The sequence below is a fragment of the Periplaneta americana genome, chromosome 2 (genome assembly GCF_040183065.1).
Source record: "Periplaneta americana isolate PAMFEO1 chromosome 2, P.americana_PAMFEO1_priV1, whole genome shotgun sequence".
Taxonomy (NCBI): domain Eukaryota; kingdom Metazoa; phylum Arthropoda; class Insecta; order Blattodea; family Blattidae; genus Periplaneta; species Periplaneta americana.
The window spans coordinates 40,021,179-40,034,253 of NC_091118.1; the positions used below are offsets into that span (position 1 = coordinate 40,021,179).

Below are 13,075 nucleotides of genomic sequence, written 5' to 3' on the forward strand. Positions count from 1 at the left end.
GGTCATGGAATTATAAGTGTCATGTAATTGAAAAGTGTGAAGAAGAAGCTAGAAACAGAACACCAGCTCATCTGTTCTATGCTGCATTCTTACCATTTTCATTCATTCCTAGTGTTCTGCCCAATGGCAAGTCTTTCACTGCAAACCCAGCATTTTCCAATCTTTCCAATTTTCTACCTTTCTCTTTGTCTCCGCATATGATCCACATATCTTAATGTCGTCTATCATCTGATATCCTCTTCTGCCCCAAACTCTTCTCTCGTTCACCATTCCTACCAGTGCATCCTTCAGTAAGCAGTTTCTTCTCAGCCAGTGACCCAACCAATTCCTTTTCCCCTTTCTGATCAGTTTCAGCATCATTCTTTCTTCATCCACTCTTTCCATTTCGTATTCTGTCTAGCCACTTCACATGCTCCATTCTTCTCCATATCCACATTTCAAATGCTTCTACTAGCTTCTCTTCACTGCATCGTAATGTCCATGTTTCTGACCCATACAATGCTACACTCCACACAAAACACTTCATTAATCTCTTCCTAGTTCTTTTTTCAGAGGTCTGCAGAAGATGCTCTTTTTTCTATTAAAAGCTTTCTTGGCCATTGCATTCCTACTGTGGCGTATATTTTTAGCCTAGTATAGTACAGTGTTACGTCATCACTCGCTTAATGATTTCGTTCTTAATTTCTGCCATGGTTTTAGAGCAGGCGTCTAGTAAATGTGTATTACCACTCCTTGCGATGGGAGCAGTATTTGAGAAGACCTAATCAATAAAGAAACTCTTATCTTATCTCTTCAAAGGAAAGCATCCACTTAGTCAGCAGCTGGGTTTAAATTCACCAAGGCCTCTGTATCAGATCTGATTGATTTTTTTATTTCTGTACTATCTTTTTACTCATTTTAGTTCTGTACACGTGAAAATTCATTAAACAGCTCGTCCTAATCCACAGAAAAACTTGTCACAATACTTTTTAACAAATTCTCAGTATTCCTGAATATTCTTCCATGTTAGCTGCTCGTTTTCAAAGATCATCCAGTCAGTTTAATGATTTAAAAGATATGAGAAATGATAAACACCATTCATCACTATACTCAAATCACAAAGCAAGCAGAAAAAAGAGAAGTGACGGTGGGACATTTTGCCAAGAAATATGACGAATGGACACTCTAGATGTAATTGTATGTTTTGATCTACAACCGCGATCCTCATGAGCTGCTGATTGTGGTTCCTGTTGTTAGTTTCCTCTTCTTAGCTGTGAGAAGGTCAGCTTGAGAAAACTCATTCCATTACTGGTAACACAAACATTTGTTCATGTTAAGTACTTTAATTTGTTTGGTGTTAATTTAGGAACAATTATCTTCTGTTACAGGTCTCTATCGGTCAGCATTCTTGCACTGGTACTGGACCCAATAAGAAATTGGCTAAGCGAGCAGCAGCTGAAGGATTATTGCAACTCTTGGGTTACTCTCGTCCCTCAGCTCAGCCTGCAAAGCCTTCCATCAAGACTGGCGACACCAACCAGGATATGGATAAAAGTAGAAAGGTATGATTCCATTAGGTTTGCCAACTTCCTTTAATTTTCTTATATCTCTTGTGTTTCACTGTATTGCAATTTGTCACTCCACATATTTTTACTGGGTTTCTCCTGCAGAAACGTCAGATTCATGAGGAGAGCATTAGATGTGCCCAATCTCTGAACATTGTTCCAGAAGATGCCTTATTTCATAAGAATGAACATTTCTTAAATGTTACAAAGATTCGTAACCTTCTGAGGAGCAGAGAATTTGATATTTGGTGTCGTCATCCACAGAAAGGGAAAGGCGTAGTTTTATTTAAACAATATCCTGGTGCCAACAAATGGATTTGTAAACACAAAGGTCTCTCCAACAGCGAATGGCGCGATGGCATTAAAATGGTTGGAAATGTTGCTGTAGTATGTGCTGTGCCAGGAAGATCTCAGGACAACCGTTGTAGGCATTGCCACAACGAGGTTGAAACTCTTGCACACGTCCTGGGATCCTGCCCGCACGGTGAAGCTCTGCGAAACGCTAGACATCACCAAGTACGATCAATTATAGCCACTGCCCTTAAACATGCCGATTACAACACCTTTGAAGAAGTACATGGTCTCTCCGTCACTGGCAGTACATGGTGCATAGATATAATAGCTTTCAAGGAATCTACAAGATCTGGATACATAATTGATCCCACTATGCATTTCGAAACGGATGAGGAACAGCCAGCAGAAGTGGATAATGAAAAAAAGAATATCTACAATCCTACCATTCCCTATTACCTCAACAAGTACCAGCTAAAAGAGCTTGAAGTAATCGGACTTCTGGTTGGAGCAAGAGGTACCGCTACTCTCTTCATGAAAGATGTGTTTAAGAGGCTTGGAATACCTACATCTATTATTCCGATTGTAACCTTAGCTGCATTGAAAGGGTCAATTGCTCTCCTGAAGAATCACCTATATTCGAAATCAAACCAAGTTCAGTAGCATTCTTTACTTTTTTGTAACACTTACCTTTCTAAAAATAGGTATATTTCCACTAATCTCAAAAAAAAAAAAAAAAAATATTTGCAGGAAATTATTTGTAGGAATTTCATTGTTAAAACAAAATCAATGGTTTTTCATGAACTTGTAAAAATTTCTATGGTTAAGTACTCTTTATCCCTTGTGGCAACTCACGAATGGTGAGAAGATATATAAATTATATATCTTGCACCATGTGAAATAATTATTATTCTATTCCTTATCCCGAGGGACTTGACCAAGTTCATGAGGTTAAATTTCTTTAAGTTCTGGGTCACTTTGTGGGATTGTGTGTACATATAATTGATTTTGTTGTCAATACAGGATAGGCTGTGTTCCAGTGATGCTTCTTTTATTTTAAGGTACATTTAATGCAGATTGAAAAAGATTTTCCTGATATGTCCGTTTTTCAGTCTTGATAAATTTTGTTTCATCCTGTCTATTTATTATTAACTGTAGTAATAATTGTCTTACTGGGAGTAACCACGAACATTTTACCATTACGCTACAATTTATGTGAAACTTGGGGAGGTATTTATGTGATTTGAAATACAACATAATATGTGGAAAATTGTAGTTTGAAACAAGTGATTTTTTTATGTTTCTTTGTTTATCAGAAATTAAGTTTCTTACCTAGCAGTTTTATTCTTATCTCCATTTTGTTTTGTTTATAAATTCAGGTGACATTCCTTGAAGAAGAGAAAGTTGTGGAGTTGCCAACAGGTGGTAGCAGCGGGCGGCAGTTGGTGCCAGGTCTGTTGCTAATGGCAGACAACACTGCAGGGAACTATGGACATACGCCCACAAAGAACTCTGGTGAGCACAAACATTAACCTTTTTGCTAAATTATTCTTGATTAACATTCTGAAATATTTAACATACTGTATTAAATTAGAATGGCCCCGAGGTTCACTCAGCCTCCTATAAAATTGAGTACCGGGTCTTTCCCGGGGGTAAAAGGCGGTCAGAGCGTGGTGCCAACCACACCACCTCATTCTAGTGCCGAGGTCATGGAAAGCATGGGGCTCTACCTCCAAGCCCCCCAAGTGCCTTCATGGCATGTTACGGGGATACCTTTACCTTTACTGTATTAAATTTCATTATGACGAATTAGAAGGGGTAACATATTTTGTTACAGTGGAATTATCCTTCATGAGAAAAACACGTGGTCACAGAATTTTGTGTACTTGAATCTGCATAAATTGACTGTATATCTAGCAAAATTTACGTTGGTAGTCGCAATTTTATGTTCAAATTTTCGCATGGACAGTCTCTTTTCTTCATATAGCAGAAACAATATTGTGAGAAGTTTGAAATAACGACACTATAAATACAAAGGAAAAAATATAATACAGTAAAATCCCTTGTAATTGGCACCCAAATAACCGGCAATACCAAAACAACAGCATTTTTGGCTGGGCCAAGGAAAAAAGTTTAAATATGCCACATTCCTAGTCTGAGCCATCAGTTTTGCCACATTAGGTAGTTCGCACGAACTTTCTTTTTCAGTTAATATTCGAACCTAAAATTAGTGTATTAATTTTGTGTTTTGTGATATGTTTTAATAAAGAAAATGCAACAATTTTTATGTTTATTCAGTTATGAGCAAGTGATAGAAAAATAAGCATCACATGGTTGCAGTTTCAACGTTTGGTACCATGAAATACAAACTTTTTTTTTGTATATACAGGTATTTATTCAATTATCCGGCAAAATCTCGTATTCCTTCAGTGCTGGTTAAGAGGGATTATACTATAACTAGTGGCTTGTGCAGCAAATGCTGCAAACTAAGTTCATTAGACGTTCAAATAAACATTTTTCAGATTTATTTTCAATGAAGAATACCAGATATTCTGAAAGTTATTAGCTTCCATAATAATGAAAGATACTCTCTCTCGAGCCAATACTGAAGAGAACCACACCGCCATTAAATATATGAAAAAGACCCAACCCCACTTGATTAATAACTATAAAAATATTTGATTTTTAATAATATTATCTTACGTAAGTTTTATAGCTTTCGGTAACATATATTATATATACTATATAGCCGCCACTCAGTAAAATATAGAAATCAAAATCTAATTTAAGTTATTCTCTACATCTACTTATATAACCCCAAAATGTTTCACTTTCATATGATCAATATAGCATTAATATGTTAAATTAATGAAAAATAGTCACATCACGGCATTAACTACAATAATATTTCATTTCTAATAGTAATAATGTCATCAAACCATCTCAAGTTTTGTAGTTTTTAATATCCAATACACAGCTGTACCCAGAAAATTACACGCCACAGAATCGAACCTGTAAATTATTTTTAGTAAGTTAAGTTTTTAATAACCAATTTAATTTGAGCTCTAAATATGTCAGCATTCTTGCAGATCATGGCCTTCGTGTAATATTGTTTACTGTAGTGTGTGTTTTGTTTTATTCTGAAATGCAACACGGCCGACTTGATGCTCGCTTCGCTTCTCCTGAATGCAATTAGCTAGTTCTCAAAACTGACGACAGATGGATTTTGGAAAATAGGAAAATTATGTAGGAAAATTGACATTTCACTGAAAACTACTATTTTTCCGAAAAACTTTGGGTTCCAAGCTTCAAAATGAGAAGCCATTTATTAAAATCCGTTCAGCTGTTTTCCCGTAATTTCCATTACCAGTTCAAATTATATATATCGATAGGAACCTTGAAGTGACCAAGAAAATATTTTGTAAATGTTGGAAAAATTTAATTGCGGGAAAGTAAAAGCAGAGTTTGACTGTGTATAGATTGTGATTTCTATTGAATGTAACTTGCAGTGTGACCAATAGTGATGGTCAATGCTTTTTTTCTGGAGAAAAAGATGGAACTCTGTGTAGAATTTATTGGAGCGAACAGGGAGATGATTACTCCCAGTGCACCAGGAAATTCAAGGCCTAAACGAAATTTAGAAAAAAAATCCTAGTAAAAACATAATCAAACCTTACTTATTTTCACATCTTAAAGAACTTTTCAGAAGAAATACAAATTAAATCCAAGTTAGTATAAACTGACTCAATTTGGGCTAACAAAATAATAAATTGGTTTGCAACAGAGGCATTTACTAAACTACATAGCAGTACCCAAGTAAGATTTTCCAAAGCACAGTCATTTCTTCAGTATTTTCTCTTTTTCTTGTGATGTCTGTTGCAGCATGACATCATTTTAGCAAACTAGATTTAACATATACATGTCAGGGTTGAAGTTGATCATAGGAGCCCAATAATTATAATAAGAAGCAGGTTGCTCATGGCGTTAATTAGCAGGATGATCTCAGTGGAGAAACAATGAAATTGATTGCGCAAAATTCGAACATTTCCGTGACTAGAAGACAAAATGTGATCTCATTTCTTGCAGTTTTTCAGGAGCAAGCATTCAGAGTTTAAAGGCTGTATAAAATCATAGGAATCACGTTTTATAACATCCGGTTAGAGAGAATAATAATAGAGATTATGCATGACATCTTTTTCCACAATAAAGATACCATCAGAATGCACATTGTGAAATCTCATTCACACCAAAAATTGACATACCACCTTTTGTCTTGTGCACGTTCTGCCAGAAAAAAAAATGCACTAGTGATGGTTTGATTTCATATGGAAAAGAGAAAAAATGGAACTCTCTGTATCATAATCCACAGTTGATTCCCGATTTACAACGCAAATCATCTGTAGCTGCATTTATAGTCCTGTCGCTCTTATTTCCGGCAGCCAATCATGTTGCAGGTCGGCTACATTTAAACGTGTGCGTCTTGTCATTCGCTAGTGATGATGTAATTCACTTCCTAATGCTCGATAAATACTTAATATAATCACCCACCATTTTGGCTCTTTCGTCTGCTTCATAGAAAACACACGAGGACGTTATTTGCCGCTCAATTATTTGCTGAATTACAGTGTGTTTGATTTTTTATCACAGGAGCTATGACATGATAATGTTTAACTGTGCGGCAAATATATTCCTCGTATGGTAGCTAGGCAACGAAAGAACAAAAATGGCGAGCGATATTACCTACTTAGACTTTATAGAGCTTTCCCTTCCTAAGATGTAAGCAAAGAGGAGGAGTTATGCCAGAAATAACAGCGACACGACTATAGATTGGCAACAGACCATGACTGTTTGGCCAAGCATCTGCATAGAATTGGAATATGTCAGTCCCCTAACTGTCCATTGTGCAACTCAAACCAAGAAATGGATTCAGAACACCTCAAAATCTGTGCTTCACTGGCTGACCATGACAATATCTTTGAAAAGTAGTGGAGTGCAAGAGGTCAAATGACTTTGTCAAATGCCTGGCATTAGAAAACAACATGTTTATTTAATACAAGTTTATTATAACCCTTCAACAACCATCTCAAAGTGATTAGCTGATTATAATAAACTTGTATTAAATACACTTTCAACTTGTAGGTGTATAATATCTATAATAGTTATTTATGGTACTTGTGAGGTAAGTGCATCTTTATTGCGCGAGTGGAAAGATTTAAGCACTTGGCTGATGCCTCGTGCTTAAATTACACAAGCGCAATAAAGATTACGCTCACAAGTACCATACATAATTCTATCCATGACCATAACGAAAAATTATGTTTTATAAAAGAAAATATGTTGAAAATAAGTCCTCATATAATCACATATCATGGCATGGATTTTAGAATCGATATGTGTACAGGTAGGTCATGATGTAGGGTGCCATGATTAGTGAAAAATGGTATCTATGGCGTTGGATAAATAACAAATTATAATTAATTATATAATTTTAATACATATTTTTTTCATTTTAAACATGTATTTTCATCTTTTTGAAGTTTCAAGGATTATTTAGAAGTGTTCACGGGAATAATGACATTAAATAATTTCACATTTTACTTCTGTAAACTTAAGAGGAATATTAAAACGTAATTAATCATCGTGTCTGTTTAGCTCAGTTGACTAACGCGTGTTGTTAAAAAATTCTATAAACCCAAAACCGAACTTCGCAGGTTCAAGTCTCCTTACCTCCCAAAAGGTAAATTATTACAAATTAGAAAAAAAAATACATATTAGATATGGATGCAATGCACAAATTACGACGTAGTAGATAGAGAAAAGAGAAGGAGATTGAGTGTATGTATATTTAAGAAATGATAATAAAGAAGTAGAGGTAGTGACATCTAGTAACTAATATATTAACTTCTTGAGTAATAGTTGAATGGAAAAGTATACGTGTGTACCCGGGTACTAGGAAAATACAAATGAGCTGTAAGATAAAGTTCAAACTGTGAGGTAAAGTCTTTTGTGCGAGATCGTGCGTATTTGCTTGTTTTCCGCACAGAACCAATACGCGGTAAGTGTGAAATACCACATTCAGTATTCCCAACGTAACACACATAACAATTTCCCTCTTCTTACTGCTTAAGTGCGACATTCATTTTACTGCTTTAGGCTTTTAACATATTATTTTTAGAGATGTTTAACATAGTAATAATTATAAATTGGAAACTTACCACTGCAATTTCGCCTAAATTGCAGTGTTAATTATTGTTTTTAAATATTTGCAAAAATTAAGTAAAGTCTACTACTCCATGAAACTTATTGCATTCCTGATACAAGTAACATTAAGGAAGCCGTGAAAAAATCAACAAGATTCCAGATGCGGATGTTATTACTGCAATATGTTATATAAATAATATTGTTAAAGTATTAAAATGAAAAATAAATCATTACATAACCTTACCGTTTGTTTCAAGTTCGCATTTATAGACTGGGGGGGGGGGGAAGACAGACGTATATCACGGCCTGCTGGAGTATAGTAAACACAGAAAACATTTTATAGCAAGAAAGATATTTTGGTTTTCCGAAGTTGCCGTCATTAAACAGAAACCAACATGGAGATTTCATTGCCACTAATTAGAAATTCGTCTTTCAACTACGTTTCGCTTTTTCAATCTTTTCCTCGACCATGAAAACGTCAACATACCGCTCTTGTAACGTATATTACTATATCTCACTAGTGGAATAAAGTAATGTTGAATAAAAGCCTACTTTACAAACGCAAAAGTATTTAGTAAAGACATGTTTTTCGTTGTGGTCATGGATAAAATATTGTATTTTTAGTTGAAATTTAGCACAAAATGCCATGTAATAGATTTGAGATTGTATATTTGACAGAAACGTCTGTTTGTGTATTCGAGTGTAATAATTTGAAATGATATTTACAGGAGTGAATTTGCAAACAACTGCCGCAATTGCGAAAGAATTGCTGAAGGGAGGCAACTCACCCACAGCCGAAGCATTGGTCAAGTCGGCTGCTGCTGTGGGAAGCCACAAGAATTCAGCAGCACCACCGAGCATGGCCAAGCCTTCTCTTCAGCAACAGAACTCACAGACGCAGAGCAGTCAGGTGGTGCGGCCTAAGGACCAGCTCCTGTACCTGGCCCAGCTGCTTGGCTTCCAAGTGCAATTCTCAGACTTTCCTAAGGTTTGTCATAATGATACGTAGCTGCTCTTGCAAGGCTGTAATCAGAGTGGTGCATTGGAGTTAAATTACTCGCTTGAACTCGGTTGAGTGTCGCACCCTCGAGTGAGATACGATCAGTCGTGATACGCTCGTAATAAATAGAAGCACAGTACAAGGTCATCTCACCGACATGTCTTATCTTGTATGGAAGGCGACAGATAAGATACACATATGTTTTGCTCACACGGTATTTTCTGCATTTATGACAAACGTTTAATGGAACGCAAATCTAGTCTTTCAGGTGAAGCTCCCTGTAAAGCAGATTTGAATAATTTCAAGGGAAAAATTGTTCCGGGGCCGGGTATCAATCCCGGGACCTCTGGTTGAACATACCAGCACTCTCCCAACTGAACTACCCGGGAACTCCACCCGACGCCATCTCAACTTTTCCCTTTATATCCACACAACTCGCGTGGGCTGACGAAATGCCAGAGACCCACATCGAGTGCACACAAACTCTGTGTGACTTGGAATTGTGGTTTTCTGTTAACGTACACAGTGACGTATATATTATCCAAATCTAGTCTTTCAGGTGAAGCTCCCTGTAAAGCAGATTTGAATAGTGTTCCGCCTATATACTGCGACAATGTAGAAACGTTTTACAAAATATTATTGATATAGTAGTAGATTAATAACAATATTAGTACAGAGATAACGTTACAGAAAATATAATGGAACGAATAATCATGCTGCACAATTGTTACAGACGCAAAGATTGATAAACTAATTATTAGAGATTATTATTATTATTATTATTATTATTATTATTATTATTATTATTATTATTATTATTATTATTACTAGAAAATTTGATATAGTTCTTGCATTATCGTGATTGTGTTCTCCGTTTATAATAATTACATTTACATCCAATAACATCTGTCAGATGTGGCAAAAACAAAATCACTCCTGTGTGAAAAAAAAAATATATATTTACCTGCAACATTTATATTACATTTTAAAACAAGTTTTGTAGTTGTACTATGGAGAGGTTAGTTAAACACTGCAAAGTTTTGAAATGATAAACATCTATGATGTTACTACACAGTTCATCACTGTAACAAGAACGAATGTCAAATGCTCAGCTTATACCATTCGAGGATTTATCGCTCGTGACAACTTTACCCATCATGCATGTGCGCTACCTATCGGATTATGTTATGAACTACTTGGCGCTCGAGCGAAAACGTCCGATGCAGACCTCTGGCTGTAATACAAAATTCTGTGCAACTTGTGTACTGTAATGTGTAAGTATGCATCTGAAATGGAAGGTTTTTGTTAACTTTTAGCAATATAATAATAATAATAATAATAATAATAATAATAATAATAATAATAATAATAATAATAATAATAATAATCTGTCTCTGGCATTGCTATGGTGGCTCAGTGCTATCACTTTGAGCTTATGAACTGGACTGGGGCCTCGGGTTCAAATCCTGGTTGATCCACCTTGAATTAAAACTTGCGTTGGGCAAGCCTTTGGTTCTGGTAGCACAGGAATTTTCTCCAGGTACTCCAGTTTCCCTATGACATCACAACAATTCTTCTTATTCATCATTAGGGAGCGGATGTTGATGACCTAAAATCTACTTAAAATGATCATTAAAGTGTCCTTAAACTAATAGAAATATGACATTAAGGGGACACTCCACTTAAAAATTGGAGAAAAAGTGTCATAAAAATGAAAAATTAAATTTCTACACTAATTTACGTGACAGAACTAAATCAATACGCAGAATTCTTCCCCTATTCATTGAGAAGTCACAGTCAAATGGACAAAGCCAAAAAATAAAAAATGATAATTAAAAGTGATATTTCAATTAATGATTGATTAAAAAATGAAATATTTTTTATTTTGAAAAGTATTGGATCTAATGAGCTGAGATTTTGCATGTTACTTTCCATGTGTATATTAAACTTTATCTCCAAATTTGAAAAAGATTGGTCAAATAGGAAAAAAGTTCCAAAATATAGTTGAGTGTCCCCTTAAATTAAAAGAAAATTGCATTTAAATATTATTCACCGTACTTGCACCACAACTTCTTCAAATTAGTCACCTTGTTTCAATGACTGCCCTGCAAATTTTGGAGAGAGGAGGCAACTTTCTGGAATTTGGTTAAGATAAAGGAAAAGAACATGCAACAAAATGAAGATTTATGGAAAAACTATAGATTTTAATGAGGGTTTACAGTGTGTTTCAATCAGGGGTGGTCGGTCAAAGCCCTCACTTAAACGAAGCTGTTGTCAAACATTTTATATTACTTCCGTTGTGTGAAGTGAAGCCTTCAATGGAATGAGGGTTGGACTTTAGAGTCTGTTCCAAACTATAAAACTCAAACTTCACTGTTATTCACTTATTCAGTATGTAATTACTACTGACCTATTTGCTTAGAAAATGATTTATCAGATCTATTGGTAAAGAAGAAAGTAAAATGCAGTCCAAATGATCTAAAGGTTCTTCAAAGTATTAAAAATGAACAAAAATGCCGAAAAATATATAAAAATGACCTGTTAGTTCAAAAACGTCAAAAAATGCAATATAAGAAATTATTTTTTTTTACGTTGATATTAACATAGAAAGGATTTCTATATTAATAGGCATCGTCCTAATGTGAAAAATGAGAAGATGACTTTTCATCAACATCTGCCCCCTATTCATCATCATCATCATCGTTATTCATTACGAGTTTAATGTAGACTAGGGGTGCCCAAACTTGTTTATTTGGAGGGCCAGTAATTACAAGGGTCATCGGTCTTGGGCCACATTATTATATTAAAGATAATTTCTGGAAATGTAAATAAATTTATATATATAATAATACTTCCCTTGCATTTACCGTATTTAATAGCGTAATTTCCTCCTCCCCCCACCCTTCCAAAAATTCGGAGGCGAAAAATTGTCGTTGATTTTATGAAACCTTCTATGTGACAGTACAGAGCATAATTTTTCAAGAGGAAGAAAAAATCAATAAAATGTTGTTGTTGTTTTCTAATGCCAGGCGTTTGACAATAAAGTCATTTGACCTCTTGCACTCCAATATTTTTCAAAGATATTATCGTGGCCAGCCACTGAAGCACAGATTTTGAGGTGTTCCGAATCCATTTCTTGTCATATTGGAGTGAAAATGGTAAGTTGTAGCCGATTTAAGTGAACACCATATTTTAACGTTTTGGTGGCTACTTCATTCACACACAACCCCCAGAATGTCTGGAGGACCACACCTGCTGTTGGTCGACGGGTCCATTGGACCTAGCTGGGAGATCTTTGTTGATCACCAGCTTTCCCTCCTTAAGCCACTGGAGGACGATTTTAGTGCCATAGCAGGTCAGCACTAGGAACAGAAAAGTAGAAAGAGGAGGAAGGAAAGTGAAATGAACCCCTAGGCCTCGAATGCTCTAATGCCGTCGGGGTCGAAGAAAGTAAGAGTTCAGTCAGAGGACTGGATAGGAAAGGATAAAGAGGGAATTAGGTATTGAATAGAGGAAAATTATACCAAATTCAGTCATTAACTCATCAAGCTGACCAGTGCTAATTGATGAGTAGCCCCTCCCTTTAGTTCAGCTTGTAAAATTATGCTTACTAACAGCTGCACCACGGGAAAGTAGGGATGGGACATTGGGTATTTGTCCAGGTTGGTTCCTTAAAGCCGTCAATGGGAAGGATTAATGGCTCTCCCCCCTGTATCCGACAGATACCCTTTTGCAGCCATCTATACATAAGTGGATTACACTTATGACTTCAGATTTTCATTATGAAATGAAGTAGTTAAAAGGATAACTTAGGACTAAACTACTAGATCACCCTTTCGTGAAATCTAGCAGCAAATCTCACACCGTATTGAAAAATGTGAAAGTTTCAAATCATAGTTCACTAAACTCTATGGAGGGAGTGTTTATAATGGAGTACAGGAATACCAAACTTCACTGTTCTCTTGCTTTCCTTTGTATAAGTCTTTAATTTGTAGAAATAAAAAAGAATATTCAGTAAGGTGCAGCCTGTACAAAATGT

At 35.6% G+C, this 13,075-nt stretch overlaps 2 protein-coding genes across 6 annotated transcripts in view; one reads left to right on the forward strand and one right to left on the reverse strand.

Annotated features, from left to right (window-relative positions):
• The window catches only part of LOC138692833 (hemolymph lipopolysaccharide-binding protein-like), a 558,083-nt gene that overhangs the window by 336,256 nt on the left and 208,752 nt on the right, over positions 1-13,075 (reverse strand). The gene's annotated exons all lie outside the window — the stretch shown is intronic.
• The window catches only part of stau (double-stranded RNA-binding protein Staufen), a 96,585-nt gene that overhangs the window by 71,796 nt on the left and 11,714 nt on the right, over positions 1-13,075 (forward strand). For all 5 annotated transcript variants that reach the window (XM_069816019.1, XM_069816026.1, XM_069816034.1 and 2 more), the window contains 3 exons: positions 1,368-1,541; positions 3,215-3,350; positions 8,765-9,024. In XM_069816019.1, coding sequence (XP_069672120.1) covers positions 1,368-1,541; positions 3,215-3,350; positions 8,765-9,024 — 570 coding nt within the window. The remainder of the gene's footprint in view (positions 1-1,367; positions 1,542-3,214; positions 3,351-8,764; positions 9,025-13,075) is intronic.